Source organism: Colletotrichum tamarilloi (assembly GCF_030869305.1).
Source record: "Colletotrichum tamarilloi strain Tom-12 chromosome Unknown Scaffold_7.1, whole genome shotgun sequence".
Classification (NCBI taxonomy): Eukaryota; Fungi; Ascomycota; class Sordariomycetes; order Glomerellales; family Glomerellaceae; genus Colletotrichum; species Colletotrichum tamarilloi.
The window spans coordinates 613,468-638,981 of NW_026849390.1; the positions used below are offsets into that span (position 1 = coordinate 613,468).

Genomic DNA, 25,514 nt, shown 5'->3' on the forward strand with positions numbered 1-25,514 from the left:
GCCTGTCCGAATTAAATCGTGTGATGGTAATAACTCTTTTCTCTGATTCCTTCCGTCGTGTCCCATGAGCGATAGTCTATGTCTTGTTGTGGTCCCTTCCTGTCGATAATAACGCCGTAGGATGAAAACTCCGATTGTCGAATGATGATAAAAATAAAATAGTGCAAATCCCATGGCGCCTTTCCGGGGTATCGAAATTGGGGGATAAGGTAGTCAACGTATGTGATCATGGTGGTGATCACGATCTCCGGCTGGGGCCGGCCTCAACCTCGTGTTCGTCGTCGTCCAGGGGAACTAGCAAGCCCTCAATCTCAGTGGGTTCCACTGCCGTCTCAATATCTCTGACAGGCTCGTCCAAGCGTCCACGGGGCTCGGTAAGATGCATGCTTAGGAAGGCGCCGAAAATGGTAATGGCACCGCTGGTCCACCAAGCAAGTCCGGAGTAGCCGGTTCGAATACCAAGAGTGTAAAGGAAGCCCGAAATGGTCGGCCCGAACGCTCTGCACAAGCTCGCTGTCGAGGCGGCAACGCCGTTAATAGTTCCGAGGGACATGAGGCTCGGTGCCGAGTTTGTGAGCAGAATCGCATTGCTGGGGTAGGCCATGGTCGAGAAGGTGCACTTCCAGATAACCATGATATAGATGCCGATGATTCGCAAGTTCTCAGGCAACAGAGCTAGGTAGGGTGTCGTCAGGTAGAGCAAGAAGTAAGAAATGGCCAATAGTCTGAACAGCCGGAGAGGACCGAGGCGTCTGGTAACCCATGGGAAGATGAAGACTGTCGAGATCATGGAGTAGACACCCTGAACCGCGAGAATGATGCCAATGGACTTGGTCTCCATCGAGAAGCCGCCGGGAAACTTGAAAGGAAGGTGAACGTCCGGGTGCTCGCGAGGCGTGGTGCTGAGGAAGACGGGGAACAGTTGATCAAAGGTCATGGTGTGGCTGGTAGAAGTGTAAGCATGTTGATGAGAGTCTCAAAGTGAAGAGCAATGACTTACAAGGCCAGGATGCCGTAGGAGATGATGTTCAAGATGACAGGTCTGGTAAAGATCACCTTGGGCGGCTCAGCAATTTCGTCAATGATTGATGCCTCTGTGAGGTCCAGAGTCTCGGTTGGCTCGGGGATAGTAGACTCGGATCCCACAAGTTGGGGAGAGCTCTCGTTCGTGCGGTAGCCGGGGAGCTCATCATCGTCGAGCAGTGCCTGCTTCTCCGCCTTCCGCGCAGGGATTTGGCAGCTCTTGGCCGACACCCACGAGATGATGCGCTTTCCCAACTCCACACCGGGGTCTCTCCTCTTCTTGCGCTCAGCGTGGGTTTCTTCCAGAAAGAGCAGACCGATGACAACTCCGCAGAAGACAGTGGCGGCGCTGAAAAGATTGGGCAGGAGAAAAGGGTACTGATCCCAGATCGAGCCCGCTTTGAAGTACTGCGGGTAACTTTGAACAGGCTCGGCGAGTAATCCACCAAGAGCAGGTCCGACAATTGAGCTGTGCAAAGTCAGACACTAGTCAATGAACTCTGGCGAGTCGCGTAGTAGGGGTACGCTCGCCACAACAAACTCAACTTACCCAAGACACCAAACTAGGGGCATAATAGTGTATGCGCGGGCTGCACAGAGTTAGCTCATCACCTGTAACCGGGAAAGACTTCCGAACATACGCTGATGCTCCTTGACCGTAACCAACTCCGCGACAGTCGTTTGCAGGACACCAATATTTCTTTGCCAAAGTCAGCCAAAGGTCAATTTTTGCCAGTGGGCTGGCTCATAGACTCGACATACCCGTTCAACAGACCACCGAGAGCTCGCGCAATGAGTGCAACCGTCAAGTTCGGGGCAAATCCGAAAACCAAAGAGCTCAAGGCCGTGCCAAAGAGGCCCATTAAGAGGACAGGCTTGCGACCAATCTTGTCGCTCAGTCTTCCCCAAACGACTCCTGTCGAAAACTCGGCCAAAGTGAATGCGGATGTGATCATGCCGGCGTAGACGGAAATCTTGCTCTTGTCTTCGGTAATGTTGAAGTGTTCGACCATCTTATAGACGTAGGGGAAGATGGACATGAATGCAATCGGTTCGCATATTCTGCAGAGCGCTGGTTGAAGAGCGTGTTAGCGGGCATCCTGCGGTGAGCCCATCTAAGACCGCTGGATGAGGATATGCATACCGAGAACAAACATCTGTGTCGTGGGAAAGGGCGGAAGCTTGGACTTCATGCTCCCCGAGGAGCCGCCTCGACGGCCTCCCGTCATGTAGCCGGTCCTCTTCATCTTGGTTGATCCTCGGTGTATGCGCAGTTGGCAGGCTGGATGTTGTGTGAGGCGCAAAGAGATTCGGTAGGCGGTTGGAAAGATTTCGGATCAAGGGATGGGTGGGCGATGTTGCAATATATAGCACTGCAGTTCCTGTAACGTCTTCGGTGGGCTCAAGAATCGAGGGAGAAAAGCGGTATCGTGGAGCTGGTGGTCCAGATTGGTGTGGGCAAGAATTTGTTTTGCTAGTCTCGTGGAAGGGAGGAAAGCGTGTTGATGCTCGAGACTGATGATGTAACCATGAAAAGCAACGGTGGAAAAGCAAAGATAAAACAAGCAGAGCGAGACCAAAGCTATTCAGACAGCGTGGCGGGATGGTTACCTTATGAAAGAAAGTATCAGATGGGACAAAAAGTAGCAAGCTCTGGGGAAGCAAGCAACTTAATATGAAGGGAGCGCGGACGGTGACGATGAGAGGACCAAGAGACGTCAAAGCCCAGGGCCACCCCAGACACAGACCAGACCCAGCTGGGGGACAGGCCACCGGGACCGTACCATTGCCTGGGTCGAGGAAGCAAAAAAATTTGGATCTAAGATTGGAACGGCGGTGACCATGGTCCATGGCATGTCCAGCGCAAAAAAGAAACAAGACGATCCTCCCACTTGTCCACCGGGGAGGGATTCAGGGAGATGCGGCGGCGAAAGGTCCCACGTCGTGGGAAGGGATCCAACTGCCCGGCATGACGGCCGTGGGGCCTGAGAAGCCCTGTACCTGATCCAGGGGTACCCCCCAGACAAGACTCGGTGGGCTTTTTTCTCCATACATGCGCAGTCGGGGGGTGTGTGAGTGTGTAGGCATGTGTGTGCGTGCGGCGCGGCGTGCCCCCTTACCCATGTCGAGATGACGGTCCCAAGGCCATGAGTGTTCGCCTTACGACTGTGGATAAGTGTAAGTCGGTACGTCCATGGCTCGGCCACTACCTACGCGACGGGTACTACCCGGATGAGATTCCCTAGACGCAATCCGTTGTTAGCAGCTCAGTGGTGTCAAGGGGAGGATGGGGTTCGGAGCGAGCGGATATGTGGGTGTGGGTGTGTGTGGAAGGGAGACTTAGAGAGAGAGAGACACACACATCACACACACACATACACAAAGTGAAAAAGCCGTGAGAGTGAGAGAGTGAGAGAGAGAGAGAGAGAGAGAGAGAGAGAGAGAGAGAGAGAGTATCCGAAAGGTACAAGAGTACTTCCCTTGACCAGACGAAGAGAGTACGTACTCAACCAGACCGACATGGACGGAGTAGGAAAAGTAGGCAAGGGGTGGTAGACTCGGGGAAGGATGGCGCCAGACCGGAGGGCAAGGATCAACAGAGGAATAAAAAAGGTTTCACAAGAGGCAACGAGGCTAGAGCCGCGATGGGACTGGGCTGGATTTGGGAGAGGGAGACTTTTTGGAGCAAATGGAGCCAACTCGGAATTGGGGTGTGGGTAGTTGCAGGGCGCCAGAAATAAGAAAAGCAAAAGAAAATTAGCCAACCGACGCAACAGGTTACAGCAGGACAAGGAAACGAAAGCCAACATTTACCTGCACTTTCGTCGATGGCCGCTGTGTAGCGACTACGCGTCCATCAAGTGCCCGTCACTCTCTTCTGGCCCATATCGCAGCGCATCGCATCGCATCGCATCGTAATGCCAAAAAGCCTGTGATGCGCAACGCAACGGCATCTGCTCCGTCCTGATCCCGGTCCCTTGCTCCCATCTCGCCTTGTCTGCTCTGGTGGCAACTACATCGTGAGGTGCACGGAGTACCATAGTAGGTATTGGTGTACGGATAGCCTTGGACACAATGTGCTTGTCTCGGAAAATCCAGCTCGAATAACCACCCGGGTTTCGGGCTTCATTTACCAGCATGTATCAGCCTTGGGTTCTTCGGTCGTGTCTGTCCAGACCATTCTCAACCTGCATACTGTGCTTTGAATACTAGAACCATGCGCACTGTCATTGTGGTATGGTGCCCTTCTGTCAAACGCCTTTTGATGGGTAGCGAGACGAGCATCTCGACACTGTACTGTTGTTTCCCGGCCTTCCATGGGCGGACGAGAAGACGAGATGATGTATCTTGTCTGCGATGTGAGGCACCCAAGGTGCAAGGTGTGTACTTACAGCCCAAGGTTCACAACCCCCGGCACTTGGGTCGCATGGCTGGCTTTGTTGTAGGCTGTAGCAAGGGGGGGGGGGGGGTCGACATTGGATTGTTGGATGAAAGAAACCACCGACCGAGGGCTGGTCAAACGCTAGTTGACTGTATTGTCGAGGGAGGGCGATATGGGGAAAAAACCCAGGCTGTCCCTGTGGCTCAGTAATAGACCGCCTCCTTAGCAGGGTGAACTAATCCTGTTCCCCGCGCTGCCTGTGCCTGATCTTTTGCGGTGAGCGGCAGCACAAATACAAGACGTTAGCTTTGCAGCCATTTGATTGGGACATCAGGGGTGGGCTTCCATTACGGATCATCCTGAATATTCCTCTGGAGCTTTCCCTGACTCCCTATTGTTGGGCAAACTGAGGTGGGACGCGGGTATGCTTCCTGTCGCACGCGGAGCTTATCACGCCCCAGAGAGCCTGCATCAGAGCGCCGAGGATCTGAGTAACAAGGCCGGGCTGATAGAACCACCTCGTCGTCCGCTTTTGTGAGGCGGTGAATGAAAGAAAGCAGGACCAGGGCCGCGGAGTGTCCCTCCCGGCGGATATCGACACCTGTTGCGCCAGCGTCGTCGGCCTTGAGCTGTTCGAAGGGAAAGAAGCCGTTGCCGTTACGGTTTCCCGCTGCCGCTGCCGCCGCACACTGACTCGGAGCCTCTCTGCCGGATCTCTGGAATCAGGACGTAGGGGCCTGTATAGATAGACTCGCAACTCGCTCATCTTGGTAGTAAGGATACGTGTTGCTAGATGCACAACGTACGGCCCCGTAGATGTGTTTGCCTCGGCGTCTTGCTGAATACGAGAGAGCATCCGTAGTCACACAGTACTGGTGCTTGCAGCGGCCGTATGCGATTGTGGAGAGGCGCCTCTCAAAGGTCGCACAGCTCTATCGGCCGAGACGTGATTCCGCCTGTGACTGTAAATCAAGGTAGCGTCGATGGGGTATGTGCCGTGACGTCTGAAGAGGGCGACCCTCAAGACTGCTGCAGCTTGCTTGCTCAAGCGCCCAGTGTACGGCTCGAGGTCCTGTTGGTCGCATGCACCCTAACCATGACAGCTTCCGATTGGAATGACAACAGCACACCTTTGTTGCGCGCGAGCGGTTGATTTAGGGACCCCCTCTTCAACGGTGTAGAGGTTGTAAGGCGAACGGACACCCAAACGAACCGACTCAGGCGGTGCAATGCAAGCCCAACCTGAGTCTCTCATCCGTCCCTTTAGCTATCCCCTCTTTCAAAGAGTCATATCGTGACATGTCGGCATCTTACTTGCGCACGCCTGGTCACTTGACGATGCATCTTACTCCGCAGCAAAGAGGGTTGTGTTGCGCTGGCAAACAGTCAGCCTGTTTGCTGGCTGTCCTGTTCAATGACAATCGCGTTGCCCCGGTTCAGACTCTCGGCAGGCGTTTTCGCATCCTGGATTTGCCCACTCGACCGACACGTCGGCACCCGGAGAATAGACTGGTAGGATCGGTGGACTCACGTGCTTGTTGTAGTGCACTTTACTATCCTGTACGGATTCGTGACTGAGTGTTGACGTTGTCCTGGCGAAGCCTGAAGGTACGAGTCGTCGAGTACTACTCCGTACAATTGCAGTCCTCATTTGTTCCCACAGCATGGGGCAGCACGAAATAGCCCTGGTGTCACCTTGATTAACAGCGACAAGTGGGCGATGGAGACGAACCAACGGACTGGGCCAGCATGGGCTGGGTAGGTATGTACACTACGAATATCCATACTACGTAGACCAGGCCGCAGTGTTGGCCCGTCTCCAGAGGCATCCGTTGTGTCGGTGAAGTTGTAAACACGAGCCGACAAATGAAGCAACCGGGGTTGTGATGAATGGAAAAAGTCTTTTTTTCTTCTTTGACAAGGGTTAAGGAACCCTGGTCGTTGGCCGTCATTTCTCTGACCCTGCTCGCAGAATCCTCGCTGCTAGATCTCGCATTCCCAGCCACTCTAGCCGGATAGGCTGTTGCAGCAAGACGAGGCTGTTTAATTGTCGCTCTGGGTGACTGCCGCAGTTCATCACTTCAATTGCTTTTCTTTCCCAATGCTTCATAGGGGTCTTGGTCTGCTCGGCATCTTGCAGGAGCGCTCGGACACAGTGGCCACAACTCGTTGATTAAATAGCTTGTTTGGGCGTCGCGGAAGCCGGGACGGTAGGTGATAGTCAGGAGTGTGCTGCTTGCCAACTTGCCACTCCTATTATTGATGGTCCATCTGACAAGGTCAAGGGGCTGAAGGTCAACGCAAAGTTTGAGAGACGCGGAAAATGAGGGCGTCTGTTGGCGAGAATTACAGGCTAGGGCTCGAGCTTGGGCATAGCGAGCTGGTTTCGAGCCAAGTGCCTGAGTGTCCTACGGATCAACAGTAATTAGTGTATTCGTACGCATAGAGCAGAGTCCCTCGTCCTCTTCATCTTGCCCCCTTTCCCCCGTCAGCGCCGCAGCTTTCCACTGCTGAGCCCAGAACCGAGGTCTACCCCAGTTTGCAGGACATGAGTCTCCGTACAAATATAGTGGATTGATGACGGCTGGTCCCTGTCCAAAACCATGTGGCATGGCTGGTATTCTTCCCCGAGCTGCATCATTGCGCCCAAAATATTCCTCCACCACGGAATAGGTGAGGGCAACATCTGCCTGGTGTCTCTACTTGGGACACGGGTGCATTCTAGTCACAGTTGGCAACACTTCGGTAACCTTATGCGAAGAGGATGCTTGTTGCGATGGACGATCTTCTCGTGGCGTCGTGAACTACCCGTATTCAATGAGGAAGTATTGGCTAACCCTGAATACACCAGAGCAATTGTACCAGCTGTGTCATGCCCACTGCCGGGGCTCTTGGGACCGGAAGCCGGAATACCTCTTCCCTCAATCCATTTCCGGAAACAGAGTTTGCCATTGTCTGCGATCTCGCGCTGCGCAGAGGTGTGCCGTGCTGGGCAGGTTGTTGCAGCGGCGTGGAACTGTTTCCATCTTGCCTTACTACTCTCCTCCAAACAAAGCGTGACCGGATAGCATCCGCGCTTTCGCCGTTGGTGAACCCAGAACAACCCTGGCTCAAGGTGGCCATAGCCCTGGCGGCAACTGTTATCGTGCAATTTGGGAGTGATGTCGACCGCCGAAGAAGAAAGCTGAGCCTGGAGCACCCGTACTGAGCTACCACGAGCACCAACAAAAGTCGGCCCGCAAAACGAAATGGCGGTGATCCCCTCCAAGGTACATCGCAATCAGGGAAATTGGCTTTCGTTTCCACGCTAGGTCAGGGGTACCCAGTATCGAATCCCAGTAAAGCGTCCAAGCACCCCCATACAACCGTTCCTCTGGGCCCTGATCGGGCGAGTGCCGGAACTGGTGCCGAAACGCAAGGTAGCTGGTTCTGAGAATGTATCAGTGCAAAGGTACCGTTTTGTATCCTCTCCTCCTCTCCTCACCGGTCCCGTTTTTTCTCTGGCCCTCCGTCGCCGACTATCATCATATCCATCTTTCAACAGGAAATTTCTCTCCGTCGTCAGGAAACGACAAGGAGAATATTCGTTGCGGAGAGGGCCTAGTGACTCGCTTCTCCCCTAAGGTAGACAGAAGAGCAGCAGACCAAGGAGAAAATGCGATGGATGGCTGCATCTTGTCCCGTGCATGCTTCATCAGTAGAAAGCAGTTCGTGGAGCTCTTAGAAAGCTGTGGCCAAACAGAGTTCCGGTCCGGGGAAGAGGGCGACTAGCTACAGGCAGGGGGGTCAAATCATGGATGTAGGTATGTCATGCAGGTGATGCTCAACTAGACCTCCAAAGTTCAACCAGATGTTGGCAGCTTTCTACCAAAACTTTGACGTCGTTAATCGATGGGGCAGCCTAATCGCCCAAACTCTATCGGCTTCGTTCAAGCAGTTGTGATGGATTCACCACCGCAATGGAGTGCCGGTAAATAGTTCTCTTCCGGACGAATCAATACTGGACAATTGTGTCTTGCACCCGGGGTCCTATGAGATGCGACAGCCCGGTTAGGATCGTGATCTCAACGGATAGCATCATGTCCCACTTGTAAGTGAAGACAATACTCCGTAGACAACAAATTTTCCGGGGTCCGGTGCGCCATAACTTGTCATTTTCGAGATCGTACGACAAACAGCTTGCTCATCTTACTAGCATCCGTACCACATCCTTAGAGTTGGCACTGCACTCGCTGGTCTGGAGCGAAAAGCACTACCGACGAGCTTGTTGCAAACTTGTCCGAGCGGCCAACGGTATAGGTACGAAAAAGTACGCATCCTCGCTCTTACGCAATGTTCTCTAGACCCGGATGACCGGATCTCAGGGGTAGTGGAAAGTCTCCTAGCCCTTCGCCACGCGGCGCTTGGCGACCCATCAAAGGGGAGCAGCCGAATGGCTGGGGATGTGCTCCCAGTTCTCCCTTGACCGAGCCTAGCTAAATCCGCGTGTAGGCGGGATCCAGAAAAGGGGTGGTTCACTTCCGATGGGACGGCCGGTTTGGAATTGTACAACCACATGACCTGTCAACGTCAGGAACGGGGCTCGCTAGTTGAAGCCAGGTCAGGATGAGTCCCTGCTTGAAAGGCTGATCATAGAACCTTGACTCCTGGTCGTCGGTTTCAGAATCATCTTCGGTCTTGCCGGGGAGGGATCCTGGTGGCCACCATTTCGTCTCCATGCTGATGCTTCGAAGACTTCTGTGGATCCTTTGGAGCTTCTCTACCACTTCCTAAATGAGGTTGAGTGGGTTTTGAGAAGTCACCCACTGCGTACGAATATTGCTGCCCTCGGTCCACAGGGATGGTGCGGTGTATTGTGTACGGAGTACGGATAGTTGGCGAGACGGTGAGAGAGGCAACGAGGCAATTCTCGGGTGTTTTGGGTGCAGCCTGCGTGGTCGGCAGGCCGATTATCTGCCTTTTGCCCAATAACAGCCAGCGGCTAGCTTGATAATGAACAGCGTAAATGAGTTGAGATGAGTGTATTGCATTGTTGATCATAATACGAGCGAATTCACGTACTTTCTCTCCTGGCTCGACTGTTAATCGCTGGGCAGCAACTTGCAGTCCGGTCGGGTGGAAAGCCCCGCGCACGCGGAGGTGACGACAATGTAAAAGACCTGCCGACCAGCGCTCTGGAAGTTTCCTCACCCCCGGCGGTATCATCTCTTGCTGGCGGCGCTGGACCTGTCGTCTGGGTTGCTGGGTACGGGTACTCCTGGGATCCCGGGTTGAGTGGGGGAGGATAGCAGGGGTTGCTCCCAAGAAACCCAACGGCCGGGTTGATTGCGAGGAGCACTTTCAGGGTCAAACAAGCCCGTGGTTTGCAGCAAATTTATCCAGCACGGGGGAGTACGCCCGCTTGCCGGACGAATCGTAAGACCGCATTTCCCATGGTGATCACTTCGCGTAAAGGCGAGACGACTTCCAAGTCGGAGAGGCGGCGCGAGCACGAGCGGAGCCCCAAGCTTTGTTGCGTAACGTATCCGTATCCTCAGAGGACGGAAGCGTGCCACGATGTGGTTTCCCGTCCTTCCCGTCCCAATTGACTGGAAACTGCGGGCTGCATGTACCAATGCTTGCATCGAGGTCATGCTGTACGTTGTGCGCGGCGAAGCGGGCACAGCGGGCACAGCGGGTAGACGATGCTGGAGGCTGGAGCAGGCGGCTGCTGCAACCTGGGGATTAGGTCTTTGGGTGTAAGTGTTGCGTAGGTAGTGCGTAAGTTACAGGTGCGTTTGTATCAGCTGTCGCATTGGACTCTGAGCTTTGCAGGTAGGTTGTGCCCCAAATGGGGCCTGATGGCTTGATTGATGGGCAGTCAAGGTCGGCATGTCTCAGTCCTGACAGGCTGTCTTGTCTGTGTTCTCTGTCATGTCAGTTGTCGTCGATCCGGAGGGTCTGTCTCAGTTGTGTCGATTGGCGATTGACTTTCTTGGGTCAACAACCAGGCGGCCACTGAGGGGTGCGGGCCGATAAGAATCGGTCAAGAGACTCAAGACTTGGGCATGAAGAAATGGCTCCGACCACAGCGGTATGGATACCCATCGACTTTGGTTTCGCCCAGTGGTCGGCAGGTGAGATGTGGGTGGCATACCTAGTCTGAGGCGGTGGTGGGAGAATGCTGCTGGCGAAAAGGAAATCGATGAGCGGAAAAAGGAAGCATACGTCCAAGGGTGAGATTGGCGGTGGGCGTGATGCGCGAGGAGTGATGTAGGGTTGACCGAGACTGACAACGTTGCTTTTTCCGCTCTGGCAACCTAGCAAGCCGCCTTGCGGGCCAAGATGTTCTCTTCTCTCCGCCTCGACCACTTCCTTTTTTCTCCGCTCTGCGACCCGCCCGCCTTTGTCGTGCCGTTTGGTTTTCTCACTCTGTTGCACAACACGACTTCGTTCCCTTCTTAGCCGTGGTTGTCGATCCGAGATGCGTCTCTTTGGGGTCCCGAACTTGGATGCAGTCGGTGAGGCAACGGGTTCGACAAGGACGGGAGTATGGGTAGACTCTAGGAACCAGCCGTACGCACGTAACGTCCCGTCCTGAATCCTTGACTGGTCTTTTTCTGCCTGGACGGTGGACCTGCCACTTACACGTTTCTTCTTGTGGGCAGGAAGCTCACACAAACTTAGACACGCAGACAATAGAACATGCAGATACGCAAGCGTAGCTGATGCTGGCGCTGGTAATGGCTGGGTCGTGGTTTTCTCAGGTGCAGCAGCACCTGCCCAAGACAGCGAATCTGCACAAACACACCTGCCTGAGATTAGGAAAAACATCAATAGACACGCAGCGCATCTTGCCTCGTATGTATGGGATCATGCTGCGCGAAGCAGAAGGAAGGCACGTTGTATGCGAAGATCGCGGGTCGTTAAGGCCATGTGCCTTTGGAAAAAGCAAGGAGCACAAAAAAAGGGAAGCAGAGATCAGAGTCTCATTCCATGTCTGGCTGAGGTGCGGATACCTTTGGTGCGGTAAAGGTACCCAGCCTGGGAGGATGTACATACCATCCCCTCCTTCCCACCCGAGTCTTTCCAGTCCTTCGAGGCTTTCCCCAAGATCCCCCCCCCCCCCCCAGCTTACCTAAGACATGGGGTACTGGGTACGTCGGTGTAAGTGGACAAGGCAGGCACGAAGCACTTGGAAAGGTATCCAGGTACGGAGTACACGCGAATACCTCGACTCAACTCTACTAACCTCACTTTCATTCCTGGAGATGATTTGACCGCATGTCCTTGTTCAAAGGCGTTCTGGGTGTTTCGATTCTGACCCTTCAGCCGTTTGCCGTTCTGCGCATGCGATCAATGCCTTAGTACAACACCACAGGTGCCCCCAGTTTCCAGCATGAACTACGTGGGAAGACACAGCCGAGAACGGGAATGTTTCTCGGCAATCTTCTACCAACGCGGACCAAGCTAACCTTGGCCTTGGTGCAGCTTGCGAATGCCCTCACTGGGATCCACCCTCAGTCGGGATTCTTTACCAGTCCTCAGCCCTCCCCGACCTTCGATCTGCCTTCCGACTCTCGCCTTCCTGCAGCTTACCGCCTCATCTCGATGCCTCAAGATGCTCAGAAATGAAAGAAAGGGAAAAAACAATGCAGTGGGCATCAGTTGCTGCAGGAGACGGCTGCCTTCTTCCCTGTCCTGCAGTCGTTCGCTCTTCTTTCCCATGCTTCTGCCAAGATGGGCACTTGCTTGTCATCCCTACATTGGCCAGCTGTTCGGCAAAAGTCAATAAGCTGAGACCTTTGTCCTGCCAGGTAACTCGTGATCTGCGTCTGTCATATCACGAACTAATGTCTCGCAGAACATCACCTGATCAGTCTTCCTTCTTGGGCCGCAGCATCAAGCATGTCGCCGCATGCCGCATGCCGTTCTCCGCCTACCGCCTCGCTGGCCCGTCATTCTCTCGCGATACCTGCGAGACCTGCAAGGGGACCTACAGTGACCGTCAATTCGGTGTGTTGATACTACCCAATCCCCTCCTCGGCCACCTTTACTCGCTCACTCTCGCCTGCCAGCTAGCCAATCTGCATGGCTGTCACTGTGCGTGCCCAAAGCACATCAAACCATTCGAACCGAAAACCGGCCGTTGATCCAAGTATCCTTACGCCCAGAGTCGCATCTCATCCCGCACTTCATTGCATACGGGCTGAGCTAAGCTGTTCATCCCTTGATTTGATCACGCTATCAAACGCCTTGTCCGTGAAGTGAGTATACGGTATCCCTGCACTCACCCCCGGCATCCGTCTGCATCGACGGCAGAAGTCAAGTCAAACTTCGAGCTACAGCATACTGGCAACATGGCATTTTGGCCCCCATTCTCGACTGCTTGCTGGCTTGCTAATTAAAGGTCACGCTACCTCGACAAACAACGCCAAGACCACCCCGTCACCCACCAGTATGCATCATGTCCATCACCGCCGAGCCGTTCACACAAAAGGAACGCTTGAGGGACGGCTCGCATTCAGGCGTTGGACTGCGAGATACCTTTTCTGGGGTCGGCTTCTGCCGCCGCTTTCAGACGTTCTAACCTGGATGCACGAAGGCGCTTGCCTCAATCTACACCATCACTTCCGACATGGTACCATTTCGCATCATGGCACCCTCCCACTTGCTGCCCAATATTCTCAAATTGTGCTAGTTGCTTTGCTTTCTTGAGGCGTAAGTAGTTGGCTCCTGCTTCGACTCGATCTACTGGCTCTCCATCAGATCATGTTACGATCTGCCATTTTTCAGGGCATACAGACGACGCCCAGGCCCCCATCTTGAGGAGCACAATTGCTATGTCTACTAGGCTGGTCTGCCCACCGAAGAGCCACGAATTCCGAGCCTGGTAACTTTCGCAAACCTTGCCCGAATGTAGGCAACCCTTGCAGTATCACTCCGGGTCAGTATTGAGTTTCTTCAATAAGGGCGCCGGTGCTTCCTAGACGACTGAGTCATCTTCCTGTCCCACCATCTGGCAACAAAACGTCAACATCGTGGGATGTATCTGTTGATGCGACCAAGCAATCTGCTGCTGCCGTTAGCATAGTTTTGGTCTGCAGCACTGACTACTACCCACTTCTATGGGGCGGCCCGATGCCGTCCACGACAAGTTCCCGCTTCAAAAACGCCCTAACCCTGGAGCACACTTTCAAAAATCTGAGCAGTGACGAAGTTCCGCCATGCATATGCGCCGGAAACGACGCGGTTTTCCACGATCCAGGTCCCTTTCTTACTGACTCGTTTCGAGTATCCCCGGTGGCACAATTGGCTAGCGCGTCAGGCTGTTAATCTGGAGGTTCGTGGTTCGAGCCCACGCCGGGGAGTTGCTATGGTTTGACTCCATTGTACAAGGGTTGGCTCACATCTTTTTCACAAATTCTTTTTGCCAGCTGCTTACTTCAATGTTCGAGCTGGGGTAAGTACGCATTGGATGCACCTCATCCCATTGAGATGATGTGTTTCGTTGACTATAAGCTAGGCACACTCTTCAGCTCACGGCGAGTTTAGCTTTTTATATATATGTATATATATAAAAGAACCTTCGTGGCACCTCATGCGCATGAGAGTATACCTTGAGTGTAAGACGGTTGATTAGATGCACGTGTCTATCCTCCTAGCTTCTCGATGTCCTCGTAGCTGTATCAGCTGACTCCTCAGTGCAGATATACATGGCGTATGAGTTTCAGCTTCATATCTACAATAATGCAGGGTCTGCTGAGTACTGATCTGCTGGAGGAGCGCGAGCCTTGTCTTGTTAGCGACCTTGGAAAGGGAAATGAATTATGTTGTTGACCATACCCACGGGCATCAGCTGATCCTGGCTAGGTAGCCCTCGCCGCAAACCTTTCATGCCTTTGAGCTCTGGCGTTACACTCTTCGAACGCTTGCTTTTTGCTCCTTATAGCTGATGATTGGAGTCTGTGCAACTGTCGGCTCAGGAATCCTTGTTCAGACACATGAAAGAGGAACGAGTAGTCCATACTCACCTTCGGTCAGGCGACTCACCGGCTCGGTAGGTCGCCAGAAACAGGGTTCGCTCTGTCTACCTAGGAAAGGGGGTGCTTCTCCACCGCAGAATCACTAGGCTGGAAGCCTTAAAGCTTGACTCCCACATTGGGTTCTGCGCGCGCGCCCCCCTGGTAAGTTTTCCCCGTAATCGATATGTGACATGTCACTTACCAACTCGTTACAGCCCTGTAGATCTCTCACCGCCTGCAAGCCCATCTCTTTTCTTACATTGACACCGTGAGCTGGGAGTTTGCAAGGGTGGCCTACACCAGAGCCAGCAGGATGAGCAAGGGGACTTGGCATCCTAGCCTGCTCCCTAGGAGCGGAATTTCCGGGCTCAAACTATATCCTAACAGGGTTCGAAGGCCAACTCCGTATTCCACACGTGCTTCTTGGTTCCGTCAGTCCGCGAGTGTACAGATATGAAGACATTCAACAACTATTCTTCAAGCCTGGCAGGTGATGTCAAGCGCCTGGGAAAAGGATGGCGTCACGTCATACGACTATTGTCACGACCAGACGTCGTGCAATTATCCCCGCAGGCTGCCCGGCTAAGAGCAACAAACCTGGCTAAGGTCGCCTTGCTCTCTCAACTTGGCATCCATGCTTGACCTTGGAAACTCCAAATGGGTGGCTAACTGCCCTTGAGCACTCCCGTGGTCGACTAGGGGGTCCGGGGCGTCCGGATGCCTCTGTGCTCAATACTTCACGGGAAACAACAAGGTGACGTTACGGTTGCTGCGATACGTGGCTGCCATGGGTCCCACTCCAGGTCCTAGAGCCAGTGATTACTTGCTTACACCGCTGATTATACCGCAGCAAAATTCATTGTCAGCCCAGGGAACCGTGAGCCTCAATACGGTTGACGACGTTCTGAACCCTGCTCAAAGGGGTGGTTCGCCCGTTGACTCACCGAAGTTCAGATCAAGGCATATGCCACGGTTGATCAGCCCTAGACAACAGACCTTGACGGGCCGGGCCATAGAAGCTTTCGAGCCACCCTTCACAAGGCTCAGGGGTGAAAGTGTTTTGAATTATCCGAGACTATTCTGGAACTTCTGCTCCGTACCGACAGGAATCTTATTCTGCCCCCCCGGATGCTGAAGGTCGTGGAGTCTTTGCCAGGCGCTCTTCCGTGTGGTCAATCATCGACACAGCACCACAACACCGCGGACACGTCAGACCGGAGGGCTGACGTGGACACAAGGAGCCGTGATATATTGACAACACTGGAGACAGAGACACGCGGCATAATATCACTGATAGAAGACACCTGAAATGGACTTGAAGATGTGTGATGGCGAGCTGGACCGTCTTTTGCACCCTCAAGAAACGAGTCGCATTTGTCTCTGCTCGTGCTCTAGTATATTCCTACTCGTTCTGCTTTCCTATTTTGTCAGGGAAATTTTTTTTACAAAGGAAGCATCAGGGGATTAACTGTACAGCGTTCAGAGAGCAACCTAGACCGTGTAAAATGCCTATTTGGTGTACTTCATCACTCACTGTGGAATGTATCTTGCCGAGAATAACATTGGACGCACCTTCGGTAAACATCCGCCTGCCTCTCTAGCAACCCACATTATGCAAAGGTTGGGCGTATGCACGTTATCCGTACATTGATCGCCATTAGTACTCTGTCACAGCGGGTATGATCCAGGAAGGACAGTGTGACCTTTGCTGTGTAGATGTAACCGCTGGGTTCCGGTTGGTTATCGCCCACTTATTTGCTGCGGAACCAACCAACGAACTATGGTTGCGCATTCTTGTGTAACAGAAGAACAGAAGATTCCATTCCTGACGTTGCCGACAGAGAGTCAGGCTTGTGGTGGTGAAGAGGCAACACTGCATTAGCACCAAGGGACTCACTACGCAGGCGCGGTCCGATGAGCCTGGGACAGATCTATTTCCAGGGTCAATCGTCCATTCACTAAAGACAACCCTGGGAAAACGTATGAAAAGCTGCCAGACTTAGCAACGTCTCAATTCCTGCAAGCTCTAAGCCTCCAGAAAGAAAGTGGCACGTGGCACAACTGGACGGACCTACGATGGCAGGTCTCGATACCGAAAAGGGCAGGGTACTGCAGGTCATGTTCACCGAAGCTCCCTCTGAGTGGCTGATGTGTCAACTCGGTGAAAGCACAGGCATGAGTAGCTCGGTAGGTGGTGATTAGGTCCCTGGTACATGTTTGTGCGAGGGCGCGGAAGAAGGCGCGAAGGGGGCGCGAAGACATGCATCAATGTAAGCTCACCAAACACGGGATGCTGATTTGAGTAGCACAATGAAAGACGCTTCATGCCCAATGTATGGACTGGATCGGATAGATTGGCGTTGGACAGGCGGAACGAAGGGATATGACTCGATCTGTTCAAACAATGGTCGGGGGATACGGAAGACGCTATCCGGCTTTCGTTCCGTTTATAGGGATCGGTAAAGAGAGGAATAGAGAGAGAAAGAGGGTAATCTAAGGGCGAGTAACTTGCATCGATGCCGGCCTACTCAATCTTGCCTCGTGCGTGCGAGTTATCGAATGCTGTGCTAATGAGGATTTAGATGGTCGGGGAGGACGACAGGCGATGCTGCCATGCGCGGCGTATGTTATGTAGCTGCCTACCTTACTTTACATGTGCCAATAGCTTGAAGGGAAAGTATCCATATAAGGTAAGGTAGGTGTTTATGGATGTGTATAGGTAGGTAAGTAATACGGATAGGTAGGTACGAATGAATATGTAGGTATTCCGTAAGGTAAGTCAGGTAGGTAGTCAGTCAGTCGTATGGTGTGACGCACGTTTGCAAACGGGGTGACGGGCTGTCCCCACTATCGCCCGCACGGTGTGTTGCATAAAGACCGACACTGTACCTCGGTTGCGATTTCATCACCGAGATACCTTCATTGTGTGAGGGACTCGCTGCTTCAGCTCCCTCGGTTCGACATGACATTTGAATCCGTGCGACATGAGTAGATGAAGTAGAATGAGTTAGCTGGAAAACACGAGGTGGTAGCTGCTGGCATACCCCTAAAGCCATGCTGTGGCTACCTACGCACCGAGTCCTCGAGCGATCGTGTCTGTTGGTCGCCGTCTCCAAATCTGGTAGAGGCTATCTGTCCCGGTCATCCAATGCTTGAGAGCCACAATTTGCATCGGATGAAAAGAGCCTGGAAACAATACCTGCCAGAGGTACTAGTCCGAGGTACCTTTATTGGAAAAGGACCCGGCTACCTACCTCAAGGTAGGTACCGTCCAAATCACCGGCTTTTACACTGTCCACCACCCTCCCGCCAGCTTCTTTTGACGACCTCACCCCATTCATCCCTGGCCTGCCGCACCGGCCCTAGCTACTTTACACCACCTTACACCAGTGAACACGGAGGGTCCAACGCTACGCTGCCTTACCTCCCTCACGCTCCGCTCCGCTTTACCCATTCTCCATTTAGCCCATAGGTCTGCGGAGGAGACAACGACATCCAACTAGTTTTCTCCCCTCTCCCATCTCCCCTCGGGTTTCACAACATCCCTCACACGCACCACTTGCTCGACTGCAACATCCCGGGCACTAGGCACGAACCACGCACGCGGCCATACAGAGAAGCAAACTACCTTACATAAAGCACGCGCATACGGACGACTGTTGCAAACCCGCGCATCGCATCGCATATCGCGCATATCGCCGACCAGTGACCGAACCAAACACCCAGCATCACAAGGAGACAACATGGCTGGCAAGAAGGGAGCAGGTGAGAATAGCAAAAAGGCTGCCGGGAACGCCCGTAAGGCCGATGCTGCTGCACAGAAGGCCGCTGCCGAGGACGCGAAGAGGGCTGCCGTTGAAGACGCTGACTGGGGCAAGGGCGCCAAGGGAGCTGGAAAGAAGTGAGTAGGAGTCACGAACAACGTTACGGCAACCTCCCCTCGGCCGCCACGATGTGGTGTCCCACATGTGACACCACCGGCTTCCATGCATCACGTTTCCCCATCTCTCGAGATCTCCAGTACCCCACAGAGAGGAAACCAACCCAGTGCCATGGCTGACCACATCATCCCTCCTTTAGGGAAGCGGAAGCCGCCAAGAAGGCAGAAGCAGCCAGAAAGAAGGCCGAGAAGGATGCGCTCCTGAAAGAGGAGGAGGCCAACACCCCCGGACGGACTGGACCCAAGAACAACAAGACGGCCGTCAAGAAAACACGTGGGCTCGATCTGTCACAGTTGGACGGCGATCAGAGCGGAGGCTCGCTTGCCGCGCTCAACGCCACCGGTATCGACAACGCCCTCGACGCCCTCTCCCTCACAGGCTCCGACAACAACGCAAAGATTGACCGCCACCCCGAGCGACGTTTCAAGGCGGCGTACGCAGCATTCGAGGAGCGTCGGCTCAAGGAGATGGAGGACGACGGCTCGGGCCAGGGCCTGCGTCAGCAACAGAAGAAGGACAAGATTAGAAAGGAGTTTGAGAAGAGCCCGGAGAACCCCTTCAACCAGGTGAACGCGAGATTCGACAGTACCAGGGAGGAGTTGGCCGAGATCAAGGCGAAGGAGAAGGGCAAGATCGAGGCCCGCCTCGGGAAATAATGGCCCAGTAAGAAGCCTCTCGCGCAAGTCATTATTCATCCCTTCGAAGGCATCACTGCTTTGGGGGGCTACACGTAAACGTGGCACAAAGATGCCAGGGCTGTAAGAGTGACGAGCATCAGTCACCTGCATATTGGGATATCAACTCTCGGATGTGAATAGATCATGAGACCAAAATTTTACCCCTCTATTTCTGAACGGATCGATGCCATCGTGGGGTTTCCTTTTGCCCAAACGTCATTGTTGTGTGCATGGCCGAATCACGCTGCGGTTCGCGAACCCTCGTATACACAGAGAATTGAGAACTCAGTAATTCACGCCTCATCCACTGAAATTTCTCTCCGCCCGAGCCGCCAGCCTCGACAAGAGTGACGCCGACGCGACGGCCGAGATGACCGAGATCGCTACACCTGCCGTGAACACTTTTTGGCGGGGTAGCTTGTGACGTACAGTGGAGGTGGGGTAAAAACAGCCCTCGCTATCACTGATAAGATAAGATTTCGCTTATCACGATAAGGAATTGGGCCGGCAGAATTTCTTACCGCTTTTCATGACCGCCCTTGCTTCACGCATGAATGAGACATTGTTCAATGTCTCAAGACGGGCTTCCTCTCATCGCGGCACATTCATCCTCATCAAGTCCTTATTTTTGATGCTTTGTTTATGAGAAAAAATGGCGAGTCTACGGATGGGCAGTATGCCGTCGTTGCGGCGACAGCACCTCCTGGCCGAATTGTGAGTTTCCCCCAAACCCAGACCCCATCGAGCGTCACCCCCTGAGGTCTGATTTAAGCGTGTAAGTTGCTAACCTCTGTACACTAGTGCTGGCCTGAAGCAGGCTTGTCCGGAGGGGGTCTTTGTGAGCTTGACGCCAGGAGACCCGATGCTATGGTCCGGCGTCATGTTTGTGAGGCACGGTATGGAAGCCCCCGGACTTTATTCACGATGAGAGAGGAAGACCCAGAGTGAAGAGAAGAACGGAGAGAGTACTGAGACTTATTCGCAGGACCCTACGCTACGGCTATCCTAAGATTTCAGATTTCGTTCCCAGACACATATCCTCGACTACCGCCACTGGTCACTTTTTCAACAGACATTTTCCACCCCCTAATCACACCATTAACCACGTACATGTACACCACCGACATTCAGGACAACGGCACGGTAAGCGCCACCGACGCAGAGCGCCTACCGCCCGGAGGTTTCAGTCTACGACATGGGTTTCCCGCTTGGTTTGGGCGGGGCAGCAAAAGCAACGCGGGGAGCCGACAGGTCAGCGGCCAGCAGCAACAACAACCGCCCGCGACGCCTGCCAGAGGCGGTGGGGAGCCACCCAGCACTACGTCGACGCCGAGCTCAAAGGCGACGCCTCTCGGAGGACGGCCTGGGTATCTCGACACTTCGAGGCGAGAGGTCTCCACGTACGAGGTCTTGCGATATATCCGGAGCACGTTCGATGACGAAAAGGTGCTAGACTCGGTGCCTCTCGAAGCTGCGGGAAACCCTGGCGCGTGGCATGGGTGGCGGACACGTCAGCGACAGACGGGCAAGAGTTTTCCTGGCGATCCGGTACCGCAGGAGAAGAGTGAAAAGGAGCAAGAGAGCGACAAAGTGGCAGAGGCTGCTGATGGTGCTCAGGAGAAGAAGGAAGGCGAAGCGGAAGGGGAAGCAAAGGTGGTGGAGGTGCCGCCTCCGCTACCTGAGAGGAAGCCTTCCACCAGCGGGAGTGTTCACTCCATTGTTAGGAAACCTATCGGTAGTGCGCCTTCCGTCTCCAGAAAGCCTGGGGAATGGAATTGGGAAGGCGTTTGGGAGGATAGAGTACAGAAAGGCATCGCGACGTCCCTGTCTGAGGCGGTCTTGTACGGGGCGACGTCGGGTGGGGATGACCTGGTGAGTGACCTTTCTTCCCTTCAGATGCGTGAACAATGGACCTAGGACGGCTGCTGACCATGAATGATAACAGATCAACTTCCTTGCAATGGAGGAAGGCGACGTGGACGCTGTGAGAGAAAACTTGCAGCGTACACTGGGAAGCAGCCCGGCGACACCTGAAAAACGTAGAAGCATGCAGGGCGTGCCTGCGTCGGAATGACGGATTTGACTTTGCTTGAAAGCGACTACCTCTAAAACTTCATGACATTACCTAGCTCACCTAGCATGCACGTTCACCTTCCCCTGTAGCGGAGGGGATGTAGACTTGCCTGCGTAGGTACATTCTCCTCTTCCACATAGCCTTACTACATACAACTTTTCAATGGCCCCCGAATAATAGATCATCATTCCAAGACGTCAGATCATCACGTGCATTACTTACCGTCTTGTTACTTCGACTATGGGCCTCTCAACTCCCGTAGCCGCAGTTCTCATCGTTCTCGTCACCGTCGTACCCATGCTACTCATCGCAGGCTTCACCGCCCGCTTCATCTCACGCAACTTCAGGGACGCAGCCGGTGCCATCGAACCCAAGCCAGCGAGACGCTGGTTCGGCCTCCGACGCGTCAAATCGAACGACAGCGCCACCACCAGCCTCGCAACCAACACGCTACACTACGCCGACTCGTGGCCGGATCTCGAAAGTCTTAGGACGTACCAGGACACGCCGACACCTTCGATCCGGCGCGGCATCCACGAGGTAGCCTTAGTGCCCCAACAGGCCATTACTACCACGATCCAGATCCAGCCGCCACCCGAGACATGGCATCCCTCGAGGGCCAGTCGTTTGAGCTGGAGTTTCTCGCCGACAAGGCGGAGAACGGATCGGAGAGGGGCGGTCCCGAAGTCCCGCAGCCGCTCAAGGTTCTCAAGAGACTCGGGCGTGGTTCTGGAGGGGAGTCCCGAGGAGATGCAAGCGGCTCGCAATCAGTTGCCGAGACTGACGAGGGTGTAGACGGTGTCTCGGGACCGTTTGGCGAGTCACTCGTTGTGAGGAAGAAGCGAGGGAACCATGGGACCGGGAAGATGCCTCGTTCGAAGAATGGTGGCTAGGAACATTCTTTACCCAGCGGACGGCCACAAGCGCATCGTGAGTCTGGATTTGAGATTGAATAACACTTGCTGATCTCAATCAGGACCACCAGCTTGGGATAAGTTCGTTTCACATGCTATTCCTGGGCCATTCGATGACGATGATGGCCTTGAGGCAGTATCCCAAGCACCACAACGCGGTGCTTCTAATTTCATGCGGTCTTCTAGTAACTCGTCTCTGGCTGCTCAAGCAAGCACTTCATATCACTCAAATATTTCAGGAGAGAGAAACACGTCTCACAGCTCCCTTGTGCTCGTACCGAATATTCGTATCACCCCAGAAATCAGGGCTCTCGATGGCAGCACGGCAAGCTTCTGGGTTGCCGTCGAGGTTTCAGGCCACTTGTGTCAACCTCTCAACGGCTTACTCTGCGATGATACCTCTGCTGAATATGAGTCTGCCTTGCTGAGCAGACTCAATAATCCATCTTCTACAGGTACGTAGACGTAAATTTCGATGTTGATCTCCATGCTAACATCAACTTAGATCCTTTCAGGCATGGGTGTATTCACAGCATGGATATCCAAATCGTTCCGCTTGGCAACAGTTGTATTCTTGAGACAATTCGGGATGATCCTATTCAAACGTGAGTACTTTCACCGGGTGTTTCTGATAATTGTCTGATTGTGGCACAGAACACTAGGTAATGACGACATTGTACTGCTGCTCGCGCAAGTCCTAGTCAAATCGCCTCGCTCCACTGCCGTGACTACGCAGCAAGGCCATGTCAAACACAGGTCAGATGAGCTGATTGATGACTTGGAATATCAGTTAGGAGATTCAAACCTCGAGTATATACGCGTTTCGGTCAAGTACAACCATTCAGCATTCTTTTGCCAAAGTCGAAATGACATCATCGACAACATAGCAGAAGGCGGCACAAAACTAGAAACGTTTGCTACGGCCATCGTCAAGCAACATAATCACCGATCACCATGGTCCCCAAGTCCAGCACCAACATACAATCCCATTGCGAGCATCATCCTTGGAAATTGGGGGCCATCGAAAGCTCGTAATGTGATTCATCGTATATCACCACAAAGGCCCCTCAGGGCGAAGTCCAGGATGGACTTGTCTTTGGGAGACGAACCAATGGATATGCTGAGCCCTCCGGTAATTCCTAGGCGAGAGGCAAGCCTCGGTAGAGACGTGACAGTCAGAAAACCAGATGCAATGTACAATGGGTGGTCTGCCGGGCGTCGGAGGACGTTGGCAGTGGACTTGGACTGGGGTAGGCCTCGCGCGGAAGAAGTCGCGGAAGAAGGGAAGCGGTGGCCATCAACTGCAACGTGCCCCGGCGAGGCGGCAACCGGGGCCGGATTCAAGAATAGGTTTGCGAATCATTTGACCGCATTGAGAAGCCCGCGCTCGATAGGCCCGGGCGTTTTGAGAGGCTTGGCATCTTCAGTCGCCGGCACCCGAGATGAAGGTCATGAAGCAGGGAACAGACAGGCGCATGGAGGAGAGTCCCCTCGCGGCCAGGGAAGAAAGTCATTCAGCCGTTGGAGTTGGACGAGCTGGTGGTCTTGAGAGGGCTCGCAGCTTGTGCTTTTTCAGTCTTGGTTTATAGGAGTAGGAGGCATACATGCACACGTGTGCGTCTAAGAGTATTCGAATTAGAAGCACCCGAATTACGATTCGTATGGTGTTCATTCACCCTTTTCACTATAATTTTGTCCGCTGACGCCTGAATGTTTAATGCTTTTCTTTGTTTTTATTTTGGTATACGGTTTTATGGTTTTACGTTTTACTTTTTTTACTCGATCTCATGCAGCCGTTCTTTACTGCAGCTCATCTCTCCAAGGAATGGATGTTTGCGCGCCCTTACGCTCGACCGTCTTGGCCGCCGCATTGTTGGCGCTCTTGATGGCGGAGGAAATATCGAAAGCCACTCCCTTGGCCTGGGCGGTCACGGCGGCAACGCAGTAGGAGCCGACAAAGGTGTCGCCGGCGGCGGTGGTGTCGACGACCTTGACCTTTTGGGCGGCGATGAGCTCGGCGGCGCCCTCCTTGTTGGCGTAGTAGACGCCGCGGCCACCGAGGGTGATGATGACGTTGCTGACCTTCTTGGCCATGAACCACTCGCCGACGCGCTTGAGGCCCTCGGAGGTGTCGAGCTCGGACTCGTCGCAGCCGGAGAGGATGGCGGCCTCGGTCTCGTTGACGACGAGATGGGCGAGTCCGTCGTAGGCCTCGTCAGGGAGGCGCTGTGCCGGAGCGGGGTTGAGGAGGACGGGGACGGAGGCGGCCTTTGCGGAGCGGAGGGCGGCGAGGACGGTCTCGAGGGGTACCTCGAGCTGCATCACCAGCAGGTCGGGCTTGGGGTCGAGGGTCTCGGGGAGGGCGCCGAACTTTTCGGGGGTGACGGCGTGGTTGGCCTCGGGAGCGAGGATGATGCGGTTCTGTCCGGTGGGTTCATCGACGACGATGATGGCCATGCCGGTCTTGAGGTCGCTACCCACGGCGATGCGATCGGTGCGAACGCCGTGCTCGCCGAGGTTCTTGAGGAGGAGGTCGCCGTAGGAGTCGCTGCCAACGGCGCCGATCATGGAGACGGAGGCGGTTTCGGCGGCGGCATCGTTGGGGGCTTCGCGGGAGCGGGAGAGCTTGGCGCAGGCGACGGCCTGGTTTGCGCCCTTTCCTCCAGGCGAAATGACAACAGAGTTCGAGGTGAGGGTCTCGCCCGGCAGGGGGTGGTGGGGGACGTAGGAGGTCAAATCGATGTTGAGGGAGCCGAGAACGGTGATCTGGGGGGTCTTGGTGGCAGCCATTTCTGGTAATTCGATCTTCTTTCTCGGTGTTCGGTTTCTCGTGTTTTCCCTCCTCGGCGATAAAGATGATCAAGATATCGCCAACGTCAAAGACAACCTGAAAAGGCAACCTGAGATATTTTATGATTCGGATCGTGCGGTCGCAATCGGGTATCTTAATGAGACAGAGGCCTCTCTTTCCGAGCGAAAGAATGCAGCTCGGGTACTGAGGTGAGATAACGGTAGATCGGGTGGTGAGGGGCAGAGAAATGGATGTGAGGCATTGAATTTTCCCAGCCGACGAACGGTGACAGGACCCCGCCAAAGCCAACGCCAACGGAGGTGGGATGATGATGCACTTGGCGGGGCATTGGCTGCCAGGTTCGCGGTTGGAATTCTGTAGCGTAAGGGTGGGAGGGGCAGCCGAGTGATGTTGCAGGGGGGCCGGGTGGGAATCCTCTCCATGGCCTGCTCGAGGGATTGGCCCTACGGACCGGGAGGGACCGGAAAGAGATCCAGTCTTTGCAGTCTTTGCAGATAGTGCATCTTTGGGTTGTTGGCGTTACTGGAGAATTTCCACAGAAAAAGCTGTTAAAGCAGGGAAAACAGACAAAAGGCAGGGTCCACTGTCGGCTAGTTTTTCTCGCTTCTGGTCAGCATGATCAGGTCGTTTGAGGCCCAGTGCAGTGCAGTGATTTGATGTGGCAACGCGATACGGTTTCTGACAAGA

The 25,514-nt window shown here is 54.1% G+C and overlaps 8 protein-coding genes across 8 annotated transcripts; 3 read left to right on the top strand and 5 right to left on the bottom strand.

Annotated features, from left to right (window-relative positions):
• Positions 1–238: 238 nt before the first annotated feature.
• On the bottom strand, positions 239–2,270 carry CTAM01_03127 (major facilitator superfamily transporter; the record flags this gene model as incomplete). The annotated part of the gene is made up of 6 exons (XM_060519164.1): positions 239–944; positions 1,001–1,492; positions 1,574–1,613; positions 1,665–1,723; positions 1,786–2,095; positions 2,168–2,270. The coding sequence occupies 6 exons, from the start codon at positions 2,268–2,270 to the stop codon at positions 239–241; spliced, it is 1,710 nt and encodes a 569-aa protein (XP_060386163.1).
• Positions 2,271–2,741: 471 nt separating this feature from the next.
• CTAM01_03128 (uncharacterized protein) lies at positions 2,742–3,074 on the bottom strand (the record flags this gene model as incomplete). Its single annotated transcript, XM_060519165.1, has 1 exon — positions 2,742–3,074. One exon carries the CDS (start codon positions 3,072–3,074, stop codon positions 2,742–2,744), a length of 333 nt encoding a protein of 110 aa, XP_060386164.1.
• A 1,722-nt stretch (positions 3,075–4,796) lies between these two features.
• CTAM01_03129 (uncharacterized protein) lies at positions 4,797–5,261 on the bottom strand (the record flags this gene model as incomplete). The annotated part of the gene is made up of 2 exons (XM_060519166.1): positions 4,797–5,121; positions 5,212–5,261. 2 exons carry the CDS (start codon positions 5,259–5,261, stop codon positions 4,797–4,799), a joined length of 375 nt encoding a protein of 124 aa, XP_060386165.1.
• A 5,886-nt stretch (positions 5,262–11,147) lies between these two features.
• CTAM01_03130 (uncharacterized protein) lies at positions 11,148–11,444 on the bottom strand (the record flags this gene model as incomplete). Its single annotated transcript, XM_060519167.1, has 1 exon — positions 11,148–11,444. One exon carries the CDS (start codon positions 11,442–11,444, stop codon positions 11,148–11,150), a length of 297 nt encoding a protein of 98 aa, XP_060386166.1.
• A 438-nt stretch (positions 11,445–11,882) lies between these two features.
• Positions 11,883–12,179, top strand: CTAM01_03131 (uncharacterized protein; the record flags this gene model as incomplete). Its single annotated transcript, XM_060519168.1, has 1 exon — positions 11,883–12,179. One exon carries the CDS (start codon positions 11,883–11,885, stop codon positions 12,177–12,179), a length of 297 nt encoding a protein of 98 aa, XP_060386167.1.
• A 5,973-nt stretch (positions 12,180–18,152) lies between these two features.
• CTAM01_03132 (uncharacterized protein) lies at positions 18,153–19,006 on the top strand (the record flags this gene model as incomplete). The annotated part of the gene is made up of 2 exons (XM_060519169.1): positions 18,153–18,310; positions 18,490–19,006. 2 exons carry the CDS (start codon positions 18,153–18,155, stop codon positions 19,004–19,006), a joined length of 675 nt encoding a protein of 224 aa, XP_060386168.1.
• Positions 19,007–19,694: 688 nt separating this feature from the next.
• On the top strand, positions 19,695–23,564 carry CTAM01_03133 (ubiquitin-conjugating enzyme; the record flags this gene model as incomplete). The annotated part of the gene is made up of 10 exons (XM_060519170.1): positions 19,695–19,741; positions 19,829–19,923; positions 20,013–20,899; positions 20,973–21,011; positions 21,282–21,641; positions 21,725–21,931; positions 22,012–22,031; positions 22,277–22,470; positions 22,531–22,620; positions 22,678–23,564. The coding sequence occupies 10 exons, from the start codon at positions 19,695–19,697 to the stop codon at positions 23,562–23,564; spliced, it is 2,826 nt and encodes a 941-aa protein (XP_060386169.1).
• A 251-nt stretch (positions 23,565–23,815) lies between these two features.
• On the bottom strand, positions 23,816–24,805 carry CTAM01_03134 (ribokinase; the record flags this gene model as incomplete). The annotated part of the gene is made up of 1 exon (XM_060519171.1): positions 23,816–24,805. One exon carries the CDS (start codon positions 24,803–24,805, stop codon positions 23,816–23,818), a length of 990 nt encoding a protein of 329 aa, XP_060386170.1.
• Between the last annotated feature and the right edge of the window lie 709 nt (positions 24,806–25,514).